Here is a 24091-nt window from a genome sequence, read left to right on the forward strand (position 1 = left end):
AGTCGTTCAGTCGTGTCCGACTCTTTGCGACACCATGGACTGCAGCCCACCAGCTCCTCCGTCCATGGGATTTTCCAGGCAAGAGTACTGGAGTGGGGTGCCATTGCCTTCTTGAGCTAAAGACTACTAAATTTCCTTCCTTATTAAATGTTCTGAGAGTCACCAAGTCACAGCCATAGAATATACTTTATTACCAAGAAATATCATAATTTCCAGTGCCATAATCAATCTACTGTGTTATTTAAATAGCAACTTTCCAGAAAAAAATGAACTGAGATATGGAGACTACTAGGAGAATTTTGTTAGGGTGTCCTAGATCATCACTAGGTTGTTCAGTTTGATTCAAAGAATTACCTTAAGAGATATACTATTTTATTGAGATGACAGTTGTACGCTGTTCCCAAGTTGTGAAGAGTAGGTGCTAAATACAAAGTTAAAGAAATATCTGTACTCTTAACCTAGGTCATTCCTGGATAGAATAATCTCTTTTAGGACACTGTAAAAACAGTAACTGTCATTTTAATACCACTGCTGCTGCTGCTAAGTCGCTCAGTCGTGTCCGACTCCTAGCGACCCCATGGACTGCAGCCTACCAGGCTCCTCCGTCCATGGGATTTTCCAGGCAAGAGTACTGGAGTGGGGTGCCATTGCCTTCTCCGTTTAATACCACTACAAACTAGTTATTTTCCATACATGACCTCATTCAATCCATTCAACCAACCTATAAGGCAGTATTAGTACTCCCATTGTGTATTTGTAGAATTTCAAAGAAGCTAAGCAAATTAACCAAAGGTCAAACAGCTAACAAGCAAAAGAAGCAGAACCAGAACCTAGGTTTTCCTAAATTCTAACTTTCAGGTGCTTTCTTCTGTATTATATAGTCTGTTTTCTTTTTTCACATGGTGTTCAAAGATATGCTTTGTTCTATCTTGAATTTATGTGCTATTGACAAACTCTCACTTCTTCAAATTCTCTTATTGCCTTCCTGACACAGTAGAGTTGAACTGTATTAACAGTAGCCCAAGTATTGTTAGAAATCTCAGGCTTCACATTTCCTTCATGGAACATCTGCTTTCAACTCAGGTACAAAAGAAAAAGGCAGAAGTGGATACAGAATAGAAAGTGAAGGACTTGTTTAAACTTTCTTTCTTTAAAAGGAAAACAAATCTTGCAAGGTTTTTTGTTTGTTTGTTTTGCAAGTAATTGTTCTATGTCCAACAAGACTATGTTGGATGAAATACGAAAAGCATCTTTAATTACAATTTTTTTTATCACTGTTACCAAAAAGAAAGCATTAATAGGACTGGAGGGACATCTTGACTAGGAAAATCAGACCTGTGTACAACTCATTACAACTACAACAGTAGTTTGCTCCCAAGGATAATCAAAATAAGAAAGGAGCTTACAGTATTTGAAATCACCCTATTTTTCATAATATGAACCCACATATAACCCCTTAGAAAAAATATAAGTTGATAAACTTTCCTATGTATCAAATTAGACCCATGGAAAAGGAAACAATAGCTTTTTTTTTTTTTCATGTTCTTTATTTGCTAGGTTAGGTCTGTATGCATTATCTAATTGTAGTTCTGATTAACCTTAAACAATTTTGAAAATACTAACAAAATCAACAAAAACTCTAACCAACATCCTTAAGCTGGGATTCTGTTATAATTTTATATGTCTGTACTTTAAAATTTTTTCTGAAAATTCATTTCATCTTCACAGTCCAACAGAAACCATTCATTCATTGAAGAAAAAAACTAATATTTTATTCTACTTTGTAATTCTTTGCATTTCATTTTTAAGACTTTTGTAAAATTACATACAAATTTAGTACATGGTGAATGTGATTGCATTTTATTTTTTATCCTTTACATTGCCATCAAAATTAAAACTATATAAAAATTAAAACTAAATAAAAACTAATTTAAAACTATACATATTAAATATATACTTAACCTTAATTTAACTGAAATAAAAAATAAATTATATTGAATAAAAGGAATTACACTTCATAAAAAATAAAGTCTGTCTCTGCACCTGTTAGATATTAAAAGGCAAGCTTAATACTGTCTGAAACTTGGGGAGGGAGGAGGGAAGGGGATTCGGGATGGTGGATACCTGATATCAGATCAGATCAGATCAGTTGCTCAGTCATGTCTGACTCTTTGCAACCCCATAAATTGCAGCACACCAGGCCTCCCTGTCCATCACCAACTCCCGGAGTTCACTCAGACTCATGTCCGTCAAGTCAGTGATGCCATCCAGCCATCTCATCCTCTGTCATCCCTTCTCCTCCTGCCCCCAATCCCTCCCAGCATCAGAGTCTTTTCCAATGAGTCAACTCTTCACATGAGGTGGCCAAAGTACTGGAGTTTCAGCTTTAGCATCATTCCTTCCAAAGAAATCCCAGGGCTGATCTCCTTCAGAATGGACTGGTTGGATCTCCTTGCAGTCCAAGGGACTCTCAAGAGTCTTCTCCAACACCACAGTTCAAAAGCATCAATTCTTTGGCGGTCAGCCTTCTTCACAGTCCAACTCGCACATCCACACATGACCACAGGAAAAACCATAGCCTTGACTAGACGAACCTTTGTTGGCAAAGTAATGTCTCTGCTTTTGAATATGCTATCTAGGTTGGTCATAACTTTCCTTCCAAGGAGTAAGCGTCTTTTAATTTCATGGCTGCAGTCACCATCTGTAGTGATTTTGGAGCCCAGAAAAAGTCTGACACTGTTTCCACTGCTTCCCCATCTATTTCCCATGAAGTGATGGGACCAGATCCATGATCTTCGTTTTATGAAGGTTGAGCTTTAAGCCAACTTTTTCACTCTCCACTTTCACTTTCATCAAGAGGGTTTTTAGTTTCTCTTCACTTTCTGCCATAAGGGTGGTGCCATCTGCATAAGGAGAAGGCAATGGCACCCCATTCCAGTACTCTTGCCTGGAAAATCCCATGGATGGCGGAGCCTGGTAGGCTGCAGTCCATGGGGTCGCTAAGAGTCGGACACGACTGAGTGACTTCACTTTCACTTTTCCCTTTCACGCATTGGAGAAGGAAATGGCGGCCCACTCCAGTGTTCTTGCCTAGAGAATCCCAAGGACGGGGGAGCCAGGTGGGCTTCCGTCTATGGGGTCGCACAGAGTCGGATAGGACTGAAGCGACTTAGCAGCAGCAGCAGCAGCATCTGCATATCTGAGGTTATTGATATTTCTCCCGGCAATCTTGATTCCAGCTTGTCCTTTTCCAGTCAAGCGTTTCTCATGATGTACTCTGCATATAAGTTAAATAAACAGGGTGACAATATACAGCCTTGACGAACTCCTTTTCCTATTTGGAACCAGTCTGTTGTTCCATGTCCAGTTCTAACTGTTGCTTCCTGACCTGCATACAAATTTCTCAAGAGGCAAATCAGGTGGTCTGGAATTCCCATCTCTTGATGAATTTTCCACAGTTTATTGTGATCCACACAGTCAAAGGCTTTGGCATAGTCAATAAAGCAGAAATAGATGCTTTTCTGGAACTCTCTTGCTTTTTCCATGATCCAGCAGATGTTGGCAATTTGATCTCTGGTTCCTCTGCCTTTTCTAAAACCAGCTTGAACATCAGGAAGTTCACGGTTCACATATTGCTAAAGCCTGGCTTGGAGAATTTTGAGCATGACTTTACTAGCGTGTGAGATGAGTGCAATTGTGCAGTAGTTTGAGTATTCTTTGGCATGGCCTTTCTTTGAGATTGGAATGAAAACTGACGTTTCCAGTCCTGTGGCCACTGCTGAGTTTTCCAAATTTGCTGGCATATTGAGGGCAGCACTTTCACAGCATCATCTTTCAGGATTTGGAATAGCTCAACTGGAATTCCGTCGCCTCCACTAGCTTTGTTCGTAGTGATGCTTTCTAAGGCCCACTTGACTTCACATTCCAGGATGTCTGGCTCTAGGTCAGTGATCACACCATCGTGATTATCTGGGTCATGAAGATCTTTTTTGTACAGTTCTTCTGTGTATTCTTGCCATCTCTTCTTACCCATGGCCAATTCATGCCAATATATGGCAAAAACAACCACAATATTGTAAAGTAACTAGCCTCCAACTAAAATAAATAAATTCGTTTTTAAAAAAAGAAGAAAAAAAAAGACTGTCAAACAATTTCTTAATCTCAAAACTGGGCAAAATTTTAGATATTTGTCTTCATATCATGCTTGAAAAAACACTGATATAACTAGCTTAAGGTTTTAAGGGAAACAGGATTTCAAAAAGGCAAAAAGAACACTGATGGTATTCAGAATTTCCTTCTGATTTGTCAAATCATCACCATATCAATACCATTAGTATACCATCCACCTGGGAACCCCAGGTGGCTCAGTAGTAAAGAATCCACCTGCAACACAAGAGATGAAGGTTCAATCCCTAGGTTGGGAAGATCCTCTGGAGAAGGAAATGGCAACCCACTCCAGTATTCTTGCCTGGAGAATCCCCATGGACAGAGGAGCCTGGTGGGCTACAGTCCATCGGGTGACAAAGAGTCAGACATGACTGAGCAGGAGAAGTTTTCTATTTTTTCCTGAAACTGTTTAATTAAGTGATTACAATGTATGGATTCTCTGGTTGATAAAAAATGTGACTCATATAGTCTTACCTAATTCAAATAGAATTTACTAATTTGAGGAAGTATTTTACTCTAAGGATTTACTACTATAATTCCATGATCAGTTATTAATCTCTTTGTTGACTATACAGTTGAAAAAGAAAAATTACTCAAGTAAAGAACTGGAAGCCATGGGGATATCTTTTTCCTTCGTACCATGTTGCTCACTCTCTTTTCTTACATACTTCATCTTTTCCCTTTCCTTTTGTTTACAAAAATAAGTTAAGGATTTTTGCATGTGGTAGACTCTAAGTTTTATCAGATGAAATTCACACAGATCCACAGAATATATTTAATATAGCTATAACTTTTGGAACTGAGATGGGAAGAAATTAGGCTGTGCTTGATACACATAATCAGCATAACTGGCAATACATACATGTTTTTTGAATGACTGTATATATAAGTGAATAAATGAGTGAATGATTTTCTGCCCAGTAAGAGGCCCTATTTCAGTATTAAGAACTGAAACAATAAGCAAGCTCCAGGGATTTGGCAAAAATCCTAGGCCATTCTTGGAGAATTTACAGGGCCATAACTGGCAGGTATTTCTTATACCTACAGTATAGAAATGGCCTCCACAAAATTTACCTTTCAATTCTGTATCAGTAAGACATTTTAGATTCCATGATAGTCTTAAGTATCTGAAACTGAAATGTTGTTTTAATAGCAGTACATGTCAGAAGCGTGTTCCAGACTTTAAGCTGTTAAGATTTATGTGCTATGATGTATCATATTGTGTATGTATTCTCAATGCTTTCTTCAAATTTTATCACAAAATATAAATATTATTGGATTAAAATGATTATTTTTGTAACACAGGCTGAGTGAGAAATGTCTCTGAAGTGATCAAAATGCAGTCATGGAAATACGTGAAAAAAATAGAGCAGTTTGAACACAGATAATCTAATCCTTTAGTATTTTTTTTATGTATTTCAAATGTAGCTAGGTCATTATGTGGAAATACTGTTTTTAATCAAGATTTTATAAAGGCAGACTCTTTGATTTAGTTAAAAAATTAAATCTAGAATGATATGATAAACTTGACTTTTGTTTAGTTGCTTACATTTGAAACTGCTATAGTATACAACTAAAAAATGTCATCTCTGCAGAAACTCATTTCAGAAGTGAAAGTTCAGGTGGAAAACCAGGTGAAAGGCATCTACTTTAACATTACTGCCATTTGTCCAGATGGGACCAGAAAGCCAGGCACAGACGGATGCGGAAATGTGACAAGCAATGATGAAGTATGTGGGTGTGCGTTTTTCCGATTTAAAGTAAATTAACTTGTTTGGCATGCTTTCTCACAGAAAACTCAAACCATTCTGAAAACTTTGCTTACTACTGATCTTAAGAATCTCATTTACACTTCAAAGTAACTTTCATTGTCTATTCCTAAAGTTCCTACTTGTTGTAACTCCACTGACTGTTCTCTCAAATTCTCTAGTACTTATTTTAAAATAAATATGTATCATATTAAATACTTATTTAATAATAATAACTTTATTATTATTGATGACACAGCCAGTATAGGTTAGGAAATCACATCTTCTGGAACAATAAGTGTCTCTTCTTATATTATGCTAATACCTTTTTGTTTCAAATCTGAAAATTCTCAGAGTAAATGTGAAAGCTGAGGGTAAAAGCAATACAGAAGAATGGGAGTGATGGAGCTGTTGATAAGGATTAAGAATTATAAAATCTTTCACTTTGTGACTGTCCCAGGACACTTATATTATCTCAATATAACGATCTAGGAAGTAGGGAAATTTGTTAAGGACAACAATAAAAAGAAGTGTCATCATTTAACTAAAAAGGAATGAAATATGGAAAAGAGACTCAGATTATAGCAGCATGAGGAAATAGGACAATGGAAGATAGGGATTCTCCCAGGATTTGCACAAGAGAGAGTAAACACACAGAAATATACTTTAAAAAGAAATTCTTGTAGAACAAAGTGATTTTCAGTGAGTCATTTACCTCAGTGAGGCATCAGTTGCTTCATTTTTAAATAAATAACTTGAACTAGAATATTCTAATCACTCTTCCATCCATCTCTAAGGTTCTATGATGTTATTAATTATTTTAATATCATGCTATACAGAAAGAGCTATTGAAAGATTAAAAATACTACTATTCTGTTAATAAGATTGAATAAAAGAGAATCTTCCTTTCTTTCTAGTTAGAATATACTTTTCCCTCTTGGGAAGTTTAGAATCTGCAGATAGTACAGTTGCTCCAACAAACTGTATATTTGAAATTAATTATTTCAAATTCAAGTTCTGTTGGCTTCTCCATAATCACTCCTTGAATTTTGTCCAAAAGACATTTTATACCAGTTTACAAAAAATATGTTTTATTTACACTGAATATAGAGAAACTTTTTCTTTTGTGCTCCCAAAAAAATAATGCAGTTATTACTTTTTGAGAAAGGATTACCCTCTTAGAATAAGCTCTTTCTTTCAAAATCAATTTTGGCAGAATGGTTTAGCTTACTTCTTTTTCTTTGTCTACATCCCTTTTTTCCCTCATTTTCAACAAAGTGGTATAAACAGTTTGACTGTCAAGAAGAGTCATTTGACCTCTTAATTATAGAAATCCCAAGTTTTGCTCTACTTAATTTTGGCAGTGACCACATTATCTTACAACCTGTTACTCCTTAATATTTTAAAGAGAAAAAAACATTTCAAGTCTGACATCAGTTGTACTGATTTTAATATTATGAGACTAATTCTAATTCTGCATGGATATAGATAACATATAAACCTAAATTTAGATCTTTCTTATTGTGTGTGTGTGTTTGTGCTTGTGTGTATATGTATTTATGTTAGGCTTTTTTGTTGGGATGGATATCTATAATCTATATACATAAGAAAGAGGAAATCTCTATATAGTCATATATATATATATATATATATATCTCCATATATATATATACACACATATATATATATCCATCCATATCTATTTACCTAATCTATCTCCATCCCGACCAAAAAGCTTAGCACAAATTATTTTTAAATTGTAATATATCTCAGTCTAACATGGAAGAAAATTATAAACCTTGTTTGCCAAATTACCTGAAGATTATAAGATGAGTTAACAAATATAAATACACACACTAAGCCAATTGTGTTGTGGAGAAAAAACTGAGAAGAATTTGGCAAGAGAAAGCAATTATGTAGTTTCATGGGGGAAACCAATTCCTGCCAGGCCAGATCATTAGTTGCAGACTAACATCTCCACTGAGAAAAATGTATGACCTTGTATTGAGATCTTAGGACTTTAAAGTTGAGAGTCCTAAATCTTTTTCCCTTGAGTAACATCAGGGAAAGCCCCATGTTTTCCTCTTAACATTATGTGTAAACTAAAATTTAACTCCAAAACTTTACCTGGGCTCTAGGAAAAGACAAACAAAATAAAAATTGTTCATTTGACAATTGTTCATTTCAGGGTTTTAAACCAGTAGAGCAGAAGCCCTTGACTTTAGTTTATTTGATCTATCTCTAGTGCCAAATATTTGTCGTAACTCCACAAGTTAAGGACTGGATCTAGAAAATGGTCTATTCTCTCTCAAGTTTGCTAAGAAATCATCTGAGGATATAAATGAATGATTAGAAGTAGATACCTTTCAAATAGGTTTGAATCCATGTCCATTTAATGGTGCATGATAGGCAAGTCTCAGTCATTGTATCCTTTAACTCTCCAGTTCCTTAATAAGGAAATAAAATGAAATTAAAAGGTAGTGTTATGTCTACATATGAAAAAAGAATGCATGTGTAATTTATAAATATTAATTTCTTATAGATGGTATAATATTGACTTAAAATATCATTAACATATATAATATTAGTAATAAAAACAAAGTATATAAATGTACTTTTTTCCCTCTCACCCACAAATTTAGGTTCTTTTCAATGTAACAGTTACAATGGAAAAATGTGATGTCACAGGAGGAAAGAGCTATGCAATCATCAAACCTATTGGTTTCAATGAAACCACTAAAATTCATATACACAGAAATTGCAGCTGTCAGTGTGATGACAGCAGAGGACCTAAAAGAAAGTGTGTAGAAGAAACTTTTCTAGATGCCAAGTGCTTCCAGTGTGATGAGAATAAATGTCATATTGATGAGGATACATTTCCTTCTGAAAGTTGCAAGTCACACAAGGATCAACCTGTTTGCAGCGGTAGAGGAGTTTGCATTTGTGGGAAATGTTTATGTCACAAAATTAAGTTTGGAAAAGTGTATGGAAAATACTGTGAAAAGGATGACTTTTCTTGTCCATATCATCATGGAAATCTGTGTGCTGGTGAGTATAAATATGTACATGCAGTTATTTATATAGTTGTATATTAAGCTAGCATATATGTTAAAGTATCTTTAAATCACACCTTTATAATTACCAACCATGAATCTGAATCTGATATTTAAACTTTCAAAGTCTGTGAAATTAGGACATAGCCACAAATATACTGCACATAATTCTGATATTTATAGTTTAAATTATTTTGTACAGGAAATACTTAAAAATTAAAACCAAAAATTAGTTATTATTTTCAAGAATGCTGTGACCTTGTAAAGACATATACCAGAAAAGGAAATTACTGACAATGTCTGACAGATTTTCTATAATCTGGGTATTCTTCTAGAAGACTCTGATTTATCCTCATAAATGGTCACTCCCCTCATCTTGTTCAGAGGATAGTTAGCTATAAAAATATACTTTCACTGTAAAATTCTTAATGTGTTATTAGAGATGGCATTATAAATCTGTAGTATATAAACCTGTCTACTTTATTTTTGGAATACCAGCAACAGAATTGTCAAAGGACAGTACTCTTCAAGAAAATACAGGTTTTATAAAAAAATCAAGATTAGTCCAGAGGCCACATACAGACCAAAATTTAAAATGAAATAATTTAAAACAAAAAATATCAAAAGTATGTTTTGGCTAATTCAGTTTACTGCCACCTAGAGGTTAAATTCTAGAAAATATATGCAACATTTGAAAATTAATGCAAAATACTTATTTAATTACTTAATTTTTCTATGGTAGTGTACTAAATCCTTTTATTATTAAAGTACCTTTTTAATGTTTGCATTTTGGTAAGCAAATATTAAATTACTGATAACATGAAATATTTCATTGTAGTAAGCTTATGGAAAGTAATAAACATACACAAAATACGTTTTTATTCTTGTATAAATAAAAAATGTGCCCTATTTCACATAAACATGGGATGGAAAATTTCCTTTATATCTTATGCACATAATATTTTATATTCTAAAAAATTTATTCAGCTGTACTTGGCATCTAGGTAGAAGGGGTTATAGATGACTTTAGAATAAACCCATAATTATTGTCTTAAGTTTTTCAGTGCTAAAACTGATTGGGACAGGGAAGAGAAAGAATTCTGAGGTCATCATTTTCTATAGCTGTCAAGCTCTCAATGAAGTCTGAAATGTTGAGACACTGAGAATCCCAGTCTCTGTTAACAGTAAAATATTAAAAATCAATGTATTGGTCCTTCTACATGACTATGATAACTACTGTTACAGAGGAAATTGAGAATCTGCTTTGAATTATTTGTATATAAATTATAACCACAAACTGTAGGCTGACAAGTATTTTCTTCACTAAGGTCCTTTGAAAATAATAACACATGTTCACAGATCAGCGGGCTAGTATTAGGCATGTAGCCCGTATATAGAAAATTGAGTCTGGCAGGCATTTGCTTGGCCTGGATATCATTAATTTTACAGTTAACAAATTGAGCTGATCCAACAGTAGAGGCTATGGAACAGTTACACTGTAAGATGCTCCACAATAAAAGGAGAGAGGGCATAAGCCAGAAATTGAGGGAACAAAGAAAAGGAAGGGAAGGAGGAGGGAGGGAGAAGAAAGGAAGGAAAAAAGGAAGGAAGGAAAAGTCTTTGGTCAGATAAACTTGAAAAACATTATACAGCCCTGAAAATGTACCCTCTCTTGAAAATTTATAGTTCACATTAACATATTAAATTTTGGCTACTTTCTACAGGCTAAAACCCACTTAACTAAGTATAATCAGTGTTCTTCCTCAACTCCAACATGCACAAACATACCACCCTGATTTCTCTCTTGCTTTCTCTCATTTACCACCTAATAACATTTCACAACATACCTTATTAAGACATGCACCACTAACCTGCTACATAATGTGCTGAAGATGTGAAAGGATTATTTCAGCTTCCCTGGAGATCTCATCTTTAATCAAGGCACTAGCAGAACTGAAGCTCTTAGAAGAGTTTGCCCAATGGACATGCAAAGTTATCCCAGGCCCTTAGCAATAATGAGCGACTAGGAGAGAAAATTATGGAAGCTATTCATAAAATACTCCTTTCTTTCTAATTTCAAATCAGACAACATTACTTCAGCCTCTGTTACTTCTTTATATCTGTGTCTTTTTACTTTAGAACTGAATATACAGTGACCTTCAAGTAGCTGGGCAGCCACTGCAGCAGGGCAGAATTCACAACTGTCAGCACAATAGATTAGCATAGGGAGATTATCTACAATAGGACAGCTTTAAAAATAGTCAGTCCTAAGTCCTGGGATTGTTTATGTCAGACAAATAGAAAATGATGCTGCTTCCATTCACTTGACTGTCAGTGTGTTTCCATGGGATGGAAGGGAAATTCATGTTTGGAAATGCTTCACAAAGTCAGTGATCTCGGTAACTTAGATCTCGGAGTATCTTTGTTGCAGGGCATGGAGAGTGTGAGGCCGGCAGATGCCAGTGCTTCAGGGGCTGGGAAGGGGATCGCTGCCAGTGCCCATCTGCATCTGCCCAGCTCTGTGTCAGTCCAAAGGGCCAAGTGTGTAGTGGGAGAGGCACATGTGTATGTGGCAGGTGTGAGTGCACTGATCCCAGGAGCATCGGCCGTTTCTGTGAACATTGTCCCACATGTCACACAGGCTGCAGTGAAAACTGGTATGTGTTTTCTGGTTCCAAACCTACGTAAAACAGTCCTTCATTTAGCCATGTTGAATCTTTGCTGTTTTGCCTACCTTAACCAAAAAGTTGCTGGATCTTCTCCAGACAAATTATCATCATGCTAAAAAAGAACAGAATGAGGAATTTAGGAATTTGAAGACTTAGACTCCAATCTTGGATCATGCATGAGAATTTATCTAGGTATTCACTGCCTTTTTTGAAAGTTTTTTTTTTAAAGAATAATATTCAGTGTTAATAAAGATTCAGTGGGGCTGTCCCCCCAGCTTTCTTGAGATGTAATTGATGGATAATCTTGTGTAAGTTTAAGATGTACAATGTTATGATTTAGGAGCTGGCTGCTTCCCAGCTTACTATTAATTAGCTTTTTGATCTAGGACAAAATTGTTTAAATTCTCTGCGCCTTAGTTTCATGATATCAAAAATGCAGATAATAATAATACTGTGCTATAATTCTGTGAAATAATTAAATTAGATGTTCATGCAAAAAAGCCCTAAACTTTTGTACTTGGTGCACAGTAATCATAGAATAAATGTTACCTGTTATTATTGTTTTATTTTTATTCTTTTAAAGATAAAAGAGTAGTAGCTATGAAGCACTCTAGAAAGAAGTGATGGATAAGTAAAAGGTTATATTAAATAATGGCAGCATTGTTGTTTTGTGCCAGTAATTAACTGCTCAAAGACAACTACTCAAAATATAACTGGCTTACAATTTGTTTTTTTCATTTTTTAAAAGATATTCTCCAGTTTTCACAATTATGCATAAGAGGTTATGTAACTCATTAGGAAGATAATGATGGAGGTATTTCTAGTCAACTCAATCAGAATTTGAACTGTATATTCATTGCAAAATTTTTCTAGTAGTACCATAATATTCATTTTCTAAAACAGCTGTGCTGGCTGGTTTTGTTTTTGATTTTATAGTAAGACTATCTTATTCTTTTCCTAGAAATTTTATTTTCAATACAAAAAATATCATTATGTTGATTTTATACATTACAATATTTTAAGTGGCTAGAATGTAATTTTGCTTGGTATTAAATTCAGCCAAGATTACAAATAAATGTCACAGGTCTCTTTCCCAGTTTAACAAGTCTGCTGTCCTAAAAAAGTACCCTATTTGGACATTTTATTGTTTACAGAAAATACTACAAGCTACAACCTTTTAAAGAATTAAACGTTTTCACTTCTATTTCCCCTTATAGGAATTGTGTGCAATGCCTTCACCCTCACAATCTGTCTCAAGCTATACTTGATCGGTGTAAAACTTCATGTGCTCTCAAAGAACAGCATTATGTGGACCAAACATCAGGTAAACAAAAGTTTAATAATCAAAGTCCTGAAGTATCTGTAGAGAACCATGTTCTCCCAAAAAGCTCAACCATCCTAAAAAAAAGAAATAACTGCTTCAATGTTTACAGTCTCCCAGAAATGGTACTCTATAAAACCGTTTGAGGATATTTGCCATGGTATGACTAAACTGTTCGATCTCTCATCTCAACTACCCAGCTAAATTCACATGCTATGCAACTCCATGGAATTACACCAAACAGATTTTCTTGAGAGACCTCATGAGCCAAGAATAGGCGTTTCCTATGTAGAGTCCATTTCACCTTTAAAGACAAGGTCTCAGTTCAGTTCAGTTCCGTCGCTCAGTCGTGTCCAGCTCTTTGAGACCCCATGAATTGCAGCACGCCAGGCCTCCCTGCCCATCACCAACTCCCAGAGTTCACTCAGACTCACGTCCATCAAGTCAGTGATGCGTTCCAGCCATCTCATCCTCTGTCATCCCCTTCTCCTCCTGCCCCCAATCCCTCCCAGCATCAGAGTCTTTTCCAATGAGTTAACTCTTTGCATGAGGTGGCCAAAGTATTGGAGTTTCAGCTTTAGCATCAGTTCTTCCAAAGAACACCAGGATTGATCTCCTTTAGAATGGACTAGTTGGATCTCCTTGCAGTCCAAGGGACTCTCAAGAGTCTTCTCCAACACCACAGTTCGAAAGCATCAACTCTCCGGTCTATGGAGCCATAATTATCCTCCACAACCCAAACCTGCATCCAGTCATAAGCTTCCTCATGTGAAACTAACATTTACTTTCATGTTTCGGGTGATGCAAAAAAAAAAAAAAAATTCTAGGTAGTAATGATCTGCTTTTGAGAAGTATATAACTTCAAAAGGCAATTCCTTCCTTCAAAAGGCAATAATTTTCATTCTGATGCAAATATAATCTAGAGTTGAATGAGAGCTTCCCAGGTGGCCCTAGTGGTAAAGAATCTTCTAGCCAATGCAGGAGATGCAAGAGATATGGGTTCCATCCCTGGGTTGGGAAGATCCCCTGGAGTAAGAAATGGCAACCTGCTCCAGTACTCTTTCCTGGAAAATTCCATGGACAGAGGAGCCTGGTAGGCTACAGTCCATGGGGCTGCAGAGAGTCGGACACAACAGAGCAGAGCACAGCTTTTTTTCCACGGTGAATAAATATAAAGATGGAACAATGGAAATGGTATGGAAATTTTAGTCTGAAGACCTTGGCTTAAGCATGTTTACTGATACTCTTAATAGTAGCTAAGCAGTATTAACCATCTTACAAAATTTCCCTGAGCCTCAGTTTTCTCATCTATAAAATGAAAATAATATCAACCTCAAAGAGTTGTGTGAATTAAGCCAGTGAACATTAAAAAAATTTAAAAGATGATACATGAATGAAAGAAACATGTGAACTCTACATTCAAAGACCATTTTGGACAAAAGTTAACTAGAACCCAAATGCCAGTGCCTTCCTTTTGTTCAGGTTTAAGATGTTAAACTATATAAGAATTCGAAATGAAGCCTGAAATTATGTATTCATTGAGAACATTCCTACTGCTACTATTATTTCTGGTCTCTCTTCCAACCTGTAAGAATAATTCTAGGTCTTAGAGAGATTGCACAGAAGAATAAACTTTCTCCAGAGTTTTGTTTCCTCTCCCCTGATATCCATACTAACCTTAGCCCATAATAAATTTAGATTTGAAAAGAGCCCATGTGCTGCCAGATGGGGCTGCAACAATCACACCCAAAAGCCAAGTGCCTTTTCTAATAAATAGAGCACTGACTGTCAACATGTAATTTATTATGTTAAGTAAATAAACCTATTTTGACCTAAGTGTGGCTAACAAAATGTATTCCCTTAAAGCTCCTTAGGAAAATCCCTTGCTTGACCTAAACTAAGAAAAGAGGCATGGCTGGAGCTAAATTTTTGGTTCTCCAAAATTAAAAATTTTTAAATGCATACAGGTTTGAATCCTGAAAATGTCTTCCACCCTAAACCATTAGAAATATTTATAAAATGTATTAGTATTAATAGCTAGAGGGCTCCCCTCCCCTTCACAACTCTGGTGCAAGGAGAGGAAAAAGGGCATTTGTTAACCACCTCTATTATCTATCCACTTGATCACACTTAAAGGGTTATTTTGCTTTTCCTGGCTAAACTCCTACTAGGAAAGAAGCCAGAAAGTGAGATCAAGCCACGCGCCCCCTTAGCTGATTACTATTCTAAGTTGGCCAAGGGAAATGAAAGGCGTGCATGTCATGAACCTGGGCACTACCAAAGGTAACACCTTTTAATAGAGCATCTTGGATTCTCTCTATGTATGAGACCATAACACAGGGGGACTCACACTTGGGTTTGGTGCTTCTACTCCAATTAGTTGTCCTCCAGTCTCCTTTTAGCACTTCTTTCAAGGAACCTTAACATTATGATGAAAAAAAAAAAAAAAACTGGCTCTAAGTCTTCCCACTTGGAGATGAGCCCTTGCCCTTTTTACTGAATTCTTGGCTGTTTAAGAGCATGCTTGGTCATCCGGGGGAATTCAAACAGAAATCACTCATGACTGGGTGACTGCTTTTCTAAGTCTTGTTAGGTCGCCTCCCGAAAGGCCTTCTCAAGGAGACTTTCAGACAGTTAGATGAAGTCCCCAAAGTCTGGAGAATGTGCAGAAAAGCACATGGCACTTTAGGCTGGGAGGTAACTCTGTGAGTGTGGGGCAGCTGATGAGTTCTGTGGAATACTTGTGTATTATGCAACCATGTTCCTCTTAGATTAGGGTAATACCTCTGGCAGCCACAGAGGCTGTAGACTTTCCAACTAGAGCTTGCCAAAGGTCCAGTGCTAAAACAGGGACCTAGCCTGCCCCTCTTAATACAGCATTTCCTTTTCCAGCTAGTAATTATCTGCTCTTAAAAAACAAAAAGTGGTATTTTTAGAAGCAGAATATGATAGATTTAGTTAAAAGACAAGTAAAAAATAAATTAATAACAATCGAGGAAAGAGATTTGGGTATTGTCCCAAACTGTACACTCCCATTTCCTGGAGAAGCTACGTGTAATAATAATGAAAACTTACACTACAGTTTCAAAGGAAATATTTATTCATCTATGAGAGTAGTACTAATTTTAGCTTCTGCAGATGTTTACTTTATTTTCCATTACTGATGTGTAACAAATGAGGAGTAAGCATAACAAGAAAAACATATGTTAATGCATGGAGCTGTTAAATAATTCTTATATCCTATTTTCCACTTAGTGATCCACATCATACCACAAAAACTGTCCTTCTCTCTGTCGTGGTTGAAATCACATTTAGTTAAGGATTTGGAAATATTCTAGTTAGTACAAGAATCAAGCTGAAAAGAAATAATCTTATTGAATACCTTAATTGTGGCTATTCTCTGAAGGAGAGTTTTTTGTTAAAAATACTTGAATAATAAATGTGTAATAATAATTAGTTTACTTTTGAATCAACAACAATGGAAGTCCTTCGTTTTGAAAATGTAGATTTGCAAATATCTCTGATCCTATTAATTGAGATGATAAACATTATTTATTTCTAATACTACTGTTAGAATCCTTTGATTTACTCATTCCAGTTTTTTAAACCATGTATTATTTGCTTCTTTACAGAATGCCTCTCTAGTCCAAGCTACTTGAGAATATTTTTCATCATTTTCATTGTCACCTTCTTGATTGGGTTGCTTAAAGTCCTGATCATTAGACAGGTGATACTACAATGGAATAATAATAAAATTAAGTCCTCGGCAGATTACAGGGTGTCAGCCTCAAAAAAGGTCAGTGAATTCTAAAAATGAATTACTATCAGTGTGTTATTGTCTACTTTCAATATTTAGGCTCTTAATTAATGATAATATTTCTTCCTTATCAAGGACAAGTTGATTCTGCAAAGTGTTTGCACAAGAGCAGTAACCTACCGACGTGAAAAACCTGAAGAAATAAAAATGGACATTAGCAAATTAAATGCTCATGAAACTTTCAGGTGCAACTTCTAAAATGATAAAAAAAGAAAGTACCTTATGGGAAACTGGATTTTAAATAATTGCTCCTAAAATTTACTATTTTAGAAGTCACAGGAAGAGACAAACTTGCTAGATCATGCCAGTTGCTGGTTGTCTACTCGAATGAAGACTGACAAGCATCCTCATCATCATGTGACTCACACTGCTGCTGAATTTTTCAGAGAAAAATGTGTCTTACTACTGTTTGATACTAGTGTCATTGTAGCACTTTACTGTAATATATAACTTATTTAGATCAGCATAGAATGTAGATTATCTGAAGAGCACTGACTACACTTTACAGGTACCCACCATTTGTACACTTCCCAGAGAGACAATGCTGTGAGATAGTTTTGGCATTGTGTCACTACAAGGCTACCGTAATCCCTGCACCAAACATGCAGACAAACGAATAATGCAGTTATACTAATGTTGCCAAGCACTTCAACAACTGGCAGCAGTGAACAGATAAGACCAGACAGATGAATAAATGATTAGTGTTTCATTCGTTCAAGAGATAAACAGATAAAACCTTAATCTTGAGGGATATTGCTTTTGAAATAGTAGTTTTATGCATGTGTGTTTGTTTTCTTTGACAAGATGGATACTAATTCTAACATTCTTTCCTCTTTGCCTTTATATTTTGGTTTTCTTTCTTACAGGATAAGTTTATATATGTCACAGATGACTGGATTAATAAGTGCTAAGTTACTACTGCCATAAAAAACTAATAATAATACAATGTCACTTTATTAGAATATTTTTCAAAGTTCAATGTTTAATAAGGGACACTTCAAGTAACATCAAAATCTGAACAGCTTCATTGTTTGCTGATGTAGAGTTTTAGATCTTCTTACCTGGTAAACTGGATGGATTATTTTACCACTTCATTTGTCTAATCATCAGGTTGAAATTCACAAAATATTTAGAAACTTTGCCTCAAGCAAAGTGCCACAGTTTTGAATGTGATTTCTCCAATATTTATTCAAAGCAAATAGTAATATTTTTCAAGTTAAAACTAAATTAAGCTATATTACTTTTGCCCTTTGAAGCAGTCTAAGGATATTCTTTCCCTGAATCCCCTCAATCCAACTCACCAGAATTCTAAAAATACACAATTAGAGAAGAATAGACAATATCTTTAGAAATAAGCTAATTCACGCTTGTGGTTATTCAGGGGAACTGAGGCTCAGAAAGTTCAAATGATTTTTCAAAAACCCCTCAGTGACTAAGTGGCAGCACTCAAAGAGAACTATTTTACTGCCAGGCCAGTGCTCACTGAACAATGTCATACTACCTCTTGAATCTTTAAAATAGTCAATTGGCAAGTATTTTTAAATGTGATTTACTGAAGTCTTAAGTGAATGAGTATGACAATTCTAAAACAAAGCAGAAAAAAGTAATTCAAACCGAATTGTCCATGGTTGGCATCCAGTCTTTCTGCTAATCAGCTTCTAACAGACTGCAAAATGGCCTAACTAGCGGAGAAGGCAATGGCACCCCACTCCAGTACTCTTGCCTGGAAAATCCCTTGGACGGAGGAGCCTGGTGGGCTGCGGTCCATGGTGTCGAGAAGAGTCAGACACGATTGGGCGACTTCACTTTCACTTTTCACTTTATGCATTGGAGAAGGAAATGGCAACCCACTCCAGTTTTCTTGCCTGGAGAATCCCAGGGACGGGGGAGCCTGGTGGGCTGCCATCTATGGGGTCGCACAGAGTCGGACATGACTGAAGCGACTTAGCAGCAGCAGAGAGAAGTCTATTCACACAGGCTGTGTGAACAGCATTTCCCCTGGGGTCGTGCAGTGCTCAGTCCAAGAGCTTGATACAGAGGTGATGAACTTTTATCTTCCCTAACAGGAACTTCATCACAACTACCATATCCTTAGAGTTATTCACTCTGATTTTATTGGCTAGAAGTCAAATAGTCCTGTGTACAGCACAGAGCTTTGCATATGACAACAAAGGAAGTTGTTTTAAATTCCTTTTAAATGTCCTCTTACAATCAGCTTCCCCGATTTTCTGTCTTCCAGCACTTGAGTTAATCAAAGTGCCAGATGTCTACATTTCGATGAAGACTATATCCCATCCACCCTAAAGAAGATTCAAAAATGTATAATAAGTTGTTCCAGAACCAAAAGACACAGTAGTTCCATCAGCCATCCCCTGAAGCCAGGCAATTACGATGCTAAATTGAGCAGTATTTCCTTCCCCGAATGAGTGATCAGCGGCATTGACATAATTCAGTATTGTGACTCACTTATGTAAAATACCTTTGATCACCAAGGATAACATAATAATTGTTTTAGCAGCTTGCCTGTCACACATTACATTCTTTTAAAAAAGGAAATAAATGAATACCTGTCAGCCCCCAAAGGAAAAAGTGGAAAATATCCATTCATTGAAATACTGAAAACTTTGACACATTTAGAATTTTTAAAACATTACAAGGTTCATTAACTAATGTCTATGTGGGCTGAATTATCCAAAAGAGGATAATAAAATGAAATCCTTAAAAAAAAGGGATGGATATTTGGACACTCTCATTAGTTTGCACTAATTTATAATGAAACAAGTCTCTTCTCATAGGAAGGGACAAGCTTCCTGATAGGCAGTTTGATGCTAGATGGTGATTGCAGTTATGCTTGTGATGTCTTGTGCTTTCCTTTTTTATTTAAAGATCTAATTCTTAAAGATTTTAGAGCTTATATTTACTTGAATAATTGATATTTTCCTTGTGAGAGATAATTAATATTTGATTAGTTAGAATTAATGAAAAGTTAAGGGAAAACAGGGTATTCTTAGATTAAATAATTTATGTAAACAAAGCCTATTTCAACTAATATGACCAGAGGAGCCTTTTGAGATTCACTGATATTAAACACAAGTAGTGAAACTTTAAATGGTTAACGAAGTTAAGAACTTGAACAACTCTTTTGGTACGACAGCATTTCTGTGCCCTAAAGTACGTCATGATTTAGAAATAGGCCATATATACACTACAATATAACTGTATGAATTTTACTTCTCTGGGGATATCTTTATACTGCAATATGTGTGGATTTATAAGCATCTTTTTTTAATTTATTAATATTTATGTACAGACATTCTCTGAAAGACTCAAAAATTCACTAAAACTCTGATTATGTCCTAAACGTTCAATTTAGTTTGGTTTAAACAAATACAAAAATCTAAGATTACATAGAATAGATTTCTCTAGAGGCAAATTTGTCAAAACTCAAAATTAGTGGATGCATCAGATGCAATACTCCACTAAAGAATAAATTTCAAACATTTTGAATATACACTTAATCGCTATTGAAGATATTCTTATGCATGACAATGGACATCCATACAATGTTGAAATATAATTATGATGGATTATGAAAATTTTTCTCCATAGAATTATATTCCTTATGATACCTTTATAATAAGTTAAACTCAATGGCTTTTCCTTCCTTTTCTTACCCCTATTTTTTTTCTACTCACTTTTCCTAAGAGATTGCCCCCAAACTTCAAGTTCAATTAGCCTAATTGTGAAAAATAACTGCCTATAATAATATAATGAAGTTCTTCATTTCCAAATATCTCTTAATGATTTTAAAAGTCATTTGAATCTATGTACCTAAACAAAGACCCATTAAAAACTGAGAATTTTAAATGTTTACAACTGTTCAAGCTTATTTCAATTTTAAGGGATTTGAGATCCATATATTTTAATAAAAGTATCTAATGAAATACAGATACTTGGAAGTTCAATCTTGTGCATATTATATTATTTTATTTACTCTTAACATTTAATTTACAACTATCCTTATTTATACTGACCTTAAGAACTCCACTTAATGCAATGCAAGCTGAGACATATTTTCAAATAAATATGAAACTAGCATTCTTTCAGATCATTCCCCTTTTTTCTTATAATTCTTCAATGGCCAATTTATTATGGGTTATACATGTTCATATTTCATTAAGTCTAAGATATCTACTTTTCAATTTAACATCTCTGAAATATATCTTGTGATTATTGGCCTCTAAGATGCAGTTTTTATAATTTTACTTAAATAAATATTACACTAATTCATCTTTAACTAAATGTTCACGGGTATAGAGACATTCATTTCTATATAAATATTTAAGAACACACGTACGATAACACGTGAAGTCAGTTTTCAGTACATCCGAATCACATTACCACTTAACATGAAGCCTAACCATCTGATTATGAGTTTAGATCCTGCAGACCTTTATATAAAAGCTCTTTCAACTTTCTGTTTATGCTTCAGCAAACCCTAACCTAACTGACAAGAATGACTGAGTTTCTCCCAGGTTTGTTAACAAATGTTTATTCTATTACTCTCTAAAGAATACTTTCATGTGATCATCTCACTCTTAAACAGAATTAACTGGAAAAATATTACATAAAATCATCACATTTAGATTTAAATTTTTGCAATTTTAAGATTTTGAACCATTTTATGTGTCTTATGTCAATGATAGAAGAAAAGTATCATACAACCAATCAGTGTTGTAAGGAAATTTTCCCTTAAAGTCCTCTTACATTTTTATTTTTCTATGTCCTTTCTATTCTTTTGTTTGATTTTTCTCTTTGGCTTTCATAAACTCACCTTAAGCCCATGTAATGACTCATAAAACTGCATATTTAAATTATTTGACTTACATGAAACAATTGTTCAGCTATCTGGGCAGCTGTCAATGAAATACCTGAGAGTAACAACACTACTCCTTTATCTACCTGGATTACTTTCCCACAAAAATTTATCTTCATAAACTATCTCTATTAATCAGGTTTCTAAGCTCCACAGCCTATTTCAGTTAAAATCATCTATTCAACAATTAAAAAAAAAAAACTGCAGTCATCAAGGATGGAAATGTACGATTTGTGTAAAAAAGTCTTTACTAACTTTACACTGTACCACAGATAAATGTGATTTTGATAACAATTCCATACAATGACAAATATGGCACATAGATTTTCTTTAAAATACTGAATATAAAATATTTTAATTCTAAATTATAATAAAATATAAATTTGCACATATTAATATAGAAATTCATTTTGTATATATTTAACATAAGTTTAAAACTATTTTACATTTACCAGTTACTTCATTAAAGTTTTTTAAATCTGCAAAAAATTAGTAATGTTTTTAAATTATCAGTAATATACCTATGTGTTTCATTTAACAACTCCTGCCTCTGTAGAAAACATTTTAATATAGAGTGTATTTTTAAATTAAAGTATTTGAAATCAAAATAGTTCTAAGAAAGAAATTGTCATTAAACAAGTTTCTTACTATTTCTGACTTTGAATTATACAGAAATTTAAATTGCCTTAAATGACATAGAAAATTGGGGATACAATAATTTCACTTAGATACTATGAGCCTGTTCATATAATTCTGATTGACTACTAACTTTGGTTTATGTATTTATTAAAAAGCTGATACTGTAGTTTGTTGTGAGATGTTTATTTTTCTAACAGAGCTTATAACAGTTATGACAAGGCATTTAATTAATGCATCATTTTGTTTAAAAGTAGGTGTTAACCGATATGGAATTCTGTTTCAAAATAAAAATGTGAAGATCTAAGAATGCACAGGATGTTTCTTTATTTATCATTGTGTGCTACATGACCCTCAGCACTGCCAGGAAATAGCACACTGTCACACAAGGAAATGTAGTAACATTCATACATTGTCATCCATAGAGGACATCATATAATTCCAAAAAGCTCCTATTACTGGAAAACTGTAGAGTCAATAATAAAGATGTAAGGTCATTCTCATTGATCTATTTTCCTTCATAGCTGCCCAGTGGTGAGAGCAGAAGAAATATCCTAATTACAAAGAACTGAAAAATTAGCTAAAAAACAAATTGGGCTTTTTTTTTTTAGCAACCAAAGGCTTCTACCATCACCTTGATACAAACATAACATGTTCATAATCTTTAACTGCACATTCTCCAGAGCCACATTTAAACAAGCGAAATTTATGGAATACCCTTGTGTTGTGATTTTTCTTTGTTTAATCTAGTGGAGAAGGCTCTATTTATAATAGCCAGGACATGGAAACAACCTAAGTGTCCATCAGCAGAGGAATGAATAAAAAAGATGTGGTACACATACAATGGAATATTTGAGTGTGTGGGTGTGTGTGTGTGCTTAGTCGCTCAGTCATGTCCAACTCTTTGGAACCCCATGGATAGTCTCCTCTGTCTTTGAGATTTCCCAGGCAAGAATACTGAAACAGGTTGGCATTTCCTTCTCCACGAGATCTTCCTAACCCAGAGATCAAATCCACATCTCTTGTATCTCCCGCACTGGCAGGTGGATTCTTTACCACTGCACCACCTAGGAAGCCCTAGAATGGTATATTACTCAGCCATATAAAGGAAAGAAATGGATCATTTATAGACATGTAGATGGACCTGGAGACTGTCATATACTGTGAAGTAAGTCAGGAAGAGAAAAAAAAATCATATACTAACACATATATGTAGAATCTGAAAAAAAAAATGCTATAGATGATCTTACTTACAAAGCAGAAATACAGTCACAGAGGTAGAGAAGAAACCTATGGATACCAACTGGGGGTACAGGAATGGGATGAATTGGGAGACTGAGACTGACATGTATACATTATTGATACTATGTATAAAATACATGGGCTTTCCTGGTGGCTCAGATGGTCTCAGACAGGTAAAAAATCCACCTGCAATGTGGGAGAACTGGGTTTGATCCCTGGGTTGGGAATATCCTCTGGAGGAGGGCATGGCAACCCCCCCGCCAAGTATTCTTGCCTGGAGAATCCCCATGGACAGAGGAGCCTGGCAAGCTATGGTCCATGGGGTCGCAAACACCTGGACACAACTGAACGACTAGGCACACACATAAAATAGACAGCCAATGAGATGATGCTGTGTAACCCAGGGAACTCTACTCAATGCTCTGTGGTGACCTAGTAAAAGCAAAAGTGTTAGTCACTCAGTCGTGTCCAGCTCTTTGCAACCCTATGGACTGCAGCTCACCAGGGTTCTCTATCCATGGAAATCTCCAGACAAGAATACTACAGTGGGTACCATTCCCTT

At 35.2% G+C, this 24091-nt stretch overlaps 1 protein-coding gene across 1 annotated transcript in view; it reads left to right on the forward strand.

Moving 5' to 3' along the window:
• The window catches only part of ITGB8 (integrin subunit beta 8), a 96811-nt gene extending 74210 nt beyond the window's left edge, over positions 1 to 22601 (forward strand). The window contains exons 9-14 of the mRNA XM_019958522.2: positions 5763 to 5897; positions 8558 to 8963; positions 11400 to 11625; positions 12855 to 12961; positions 16591 to 16754; positions 16851 to 22601. Coding sequence (XP_019814081.2) covers positions 5763 to 5897; positions 8558 to 8963; positions 11400 to 11625; positions 12855 to 12961; positions 16591 to 16754; positions 16851 to 16973 — 1161 coding nt within the window. The 3' untranslated portion in view covers positions 16974 to 22601. The remainder of the gene's footprint in view (positions 1 to 5762; positions 5898 to 8557; positions 8964 to 11399; positions 11626 to 12854; positions 12962 to 16590; positions 16755 to 16850) is intronic.
• Positions 22602 to 24091: the final 1490 nt, after the last annotated feature.

Source organism: Bos indicus, chromosome 4 (genome assembly GCF_029378745.1).
Source record: "Bos indicus isolate NIAB-ARS_2022 breed Sahiwal x Tharparkar chromosome 4, NIAB-ARS_B.indTharparkar_mat_pri_1.0, whole genome shotgun sequence".
NCBI lineage: Eukaryota > Metazoa > Chordata > Mammalia > Artiodactyla > Bovidae > Bos > Bos indicus.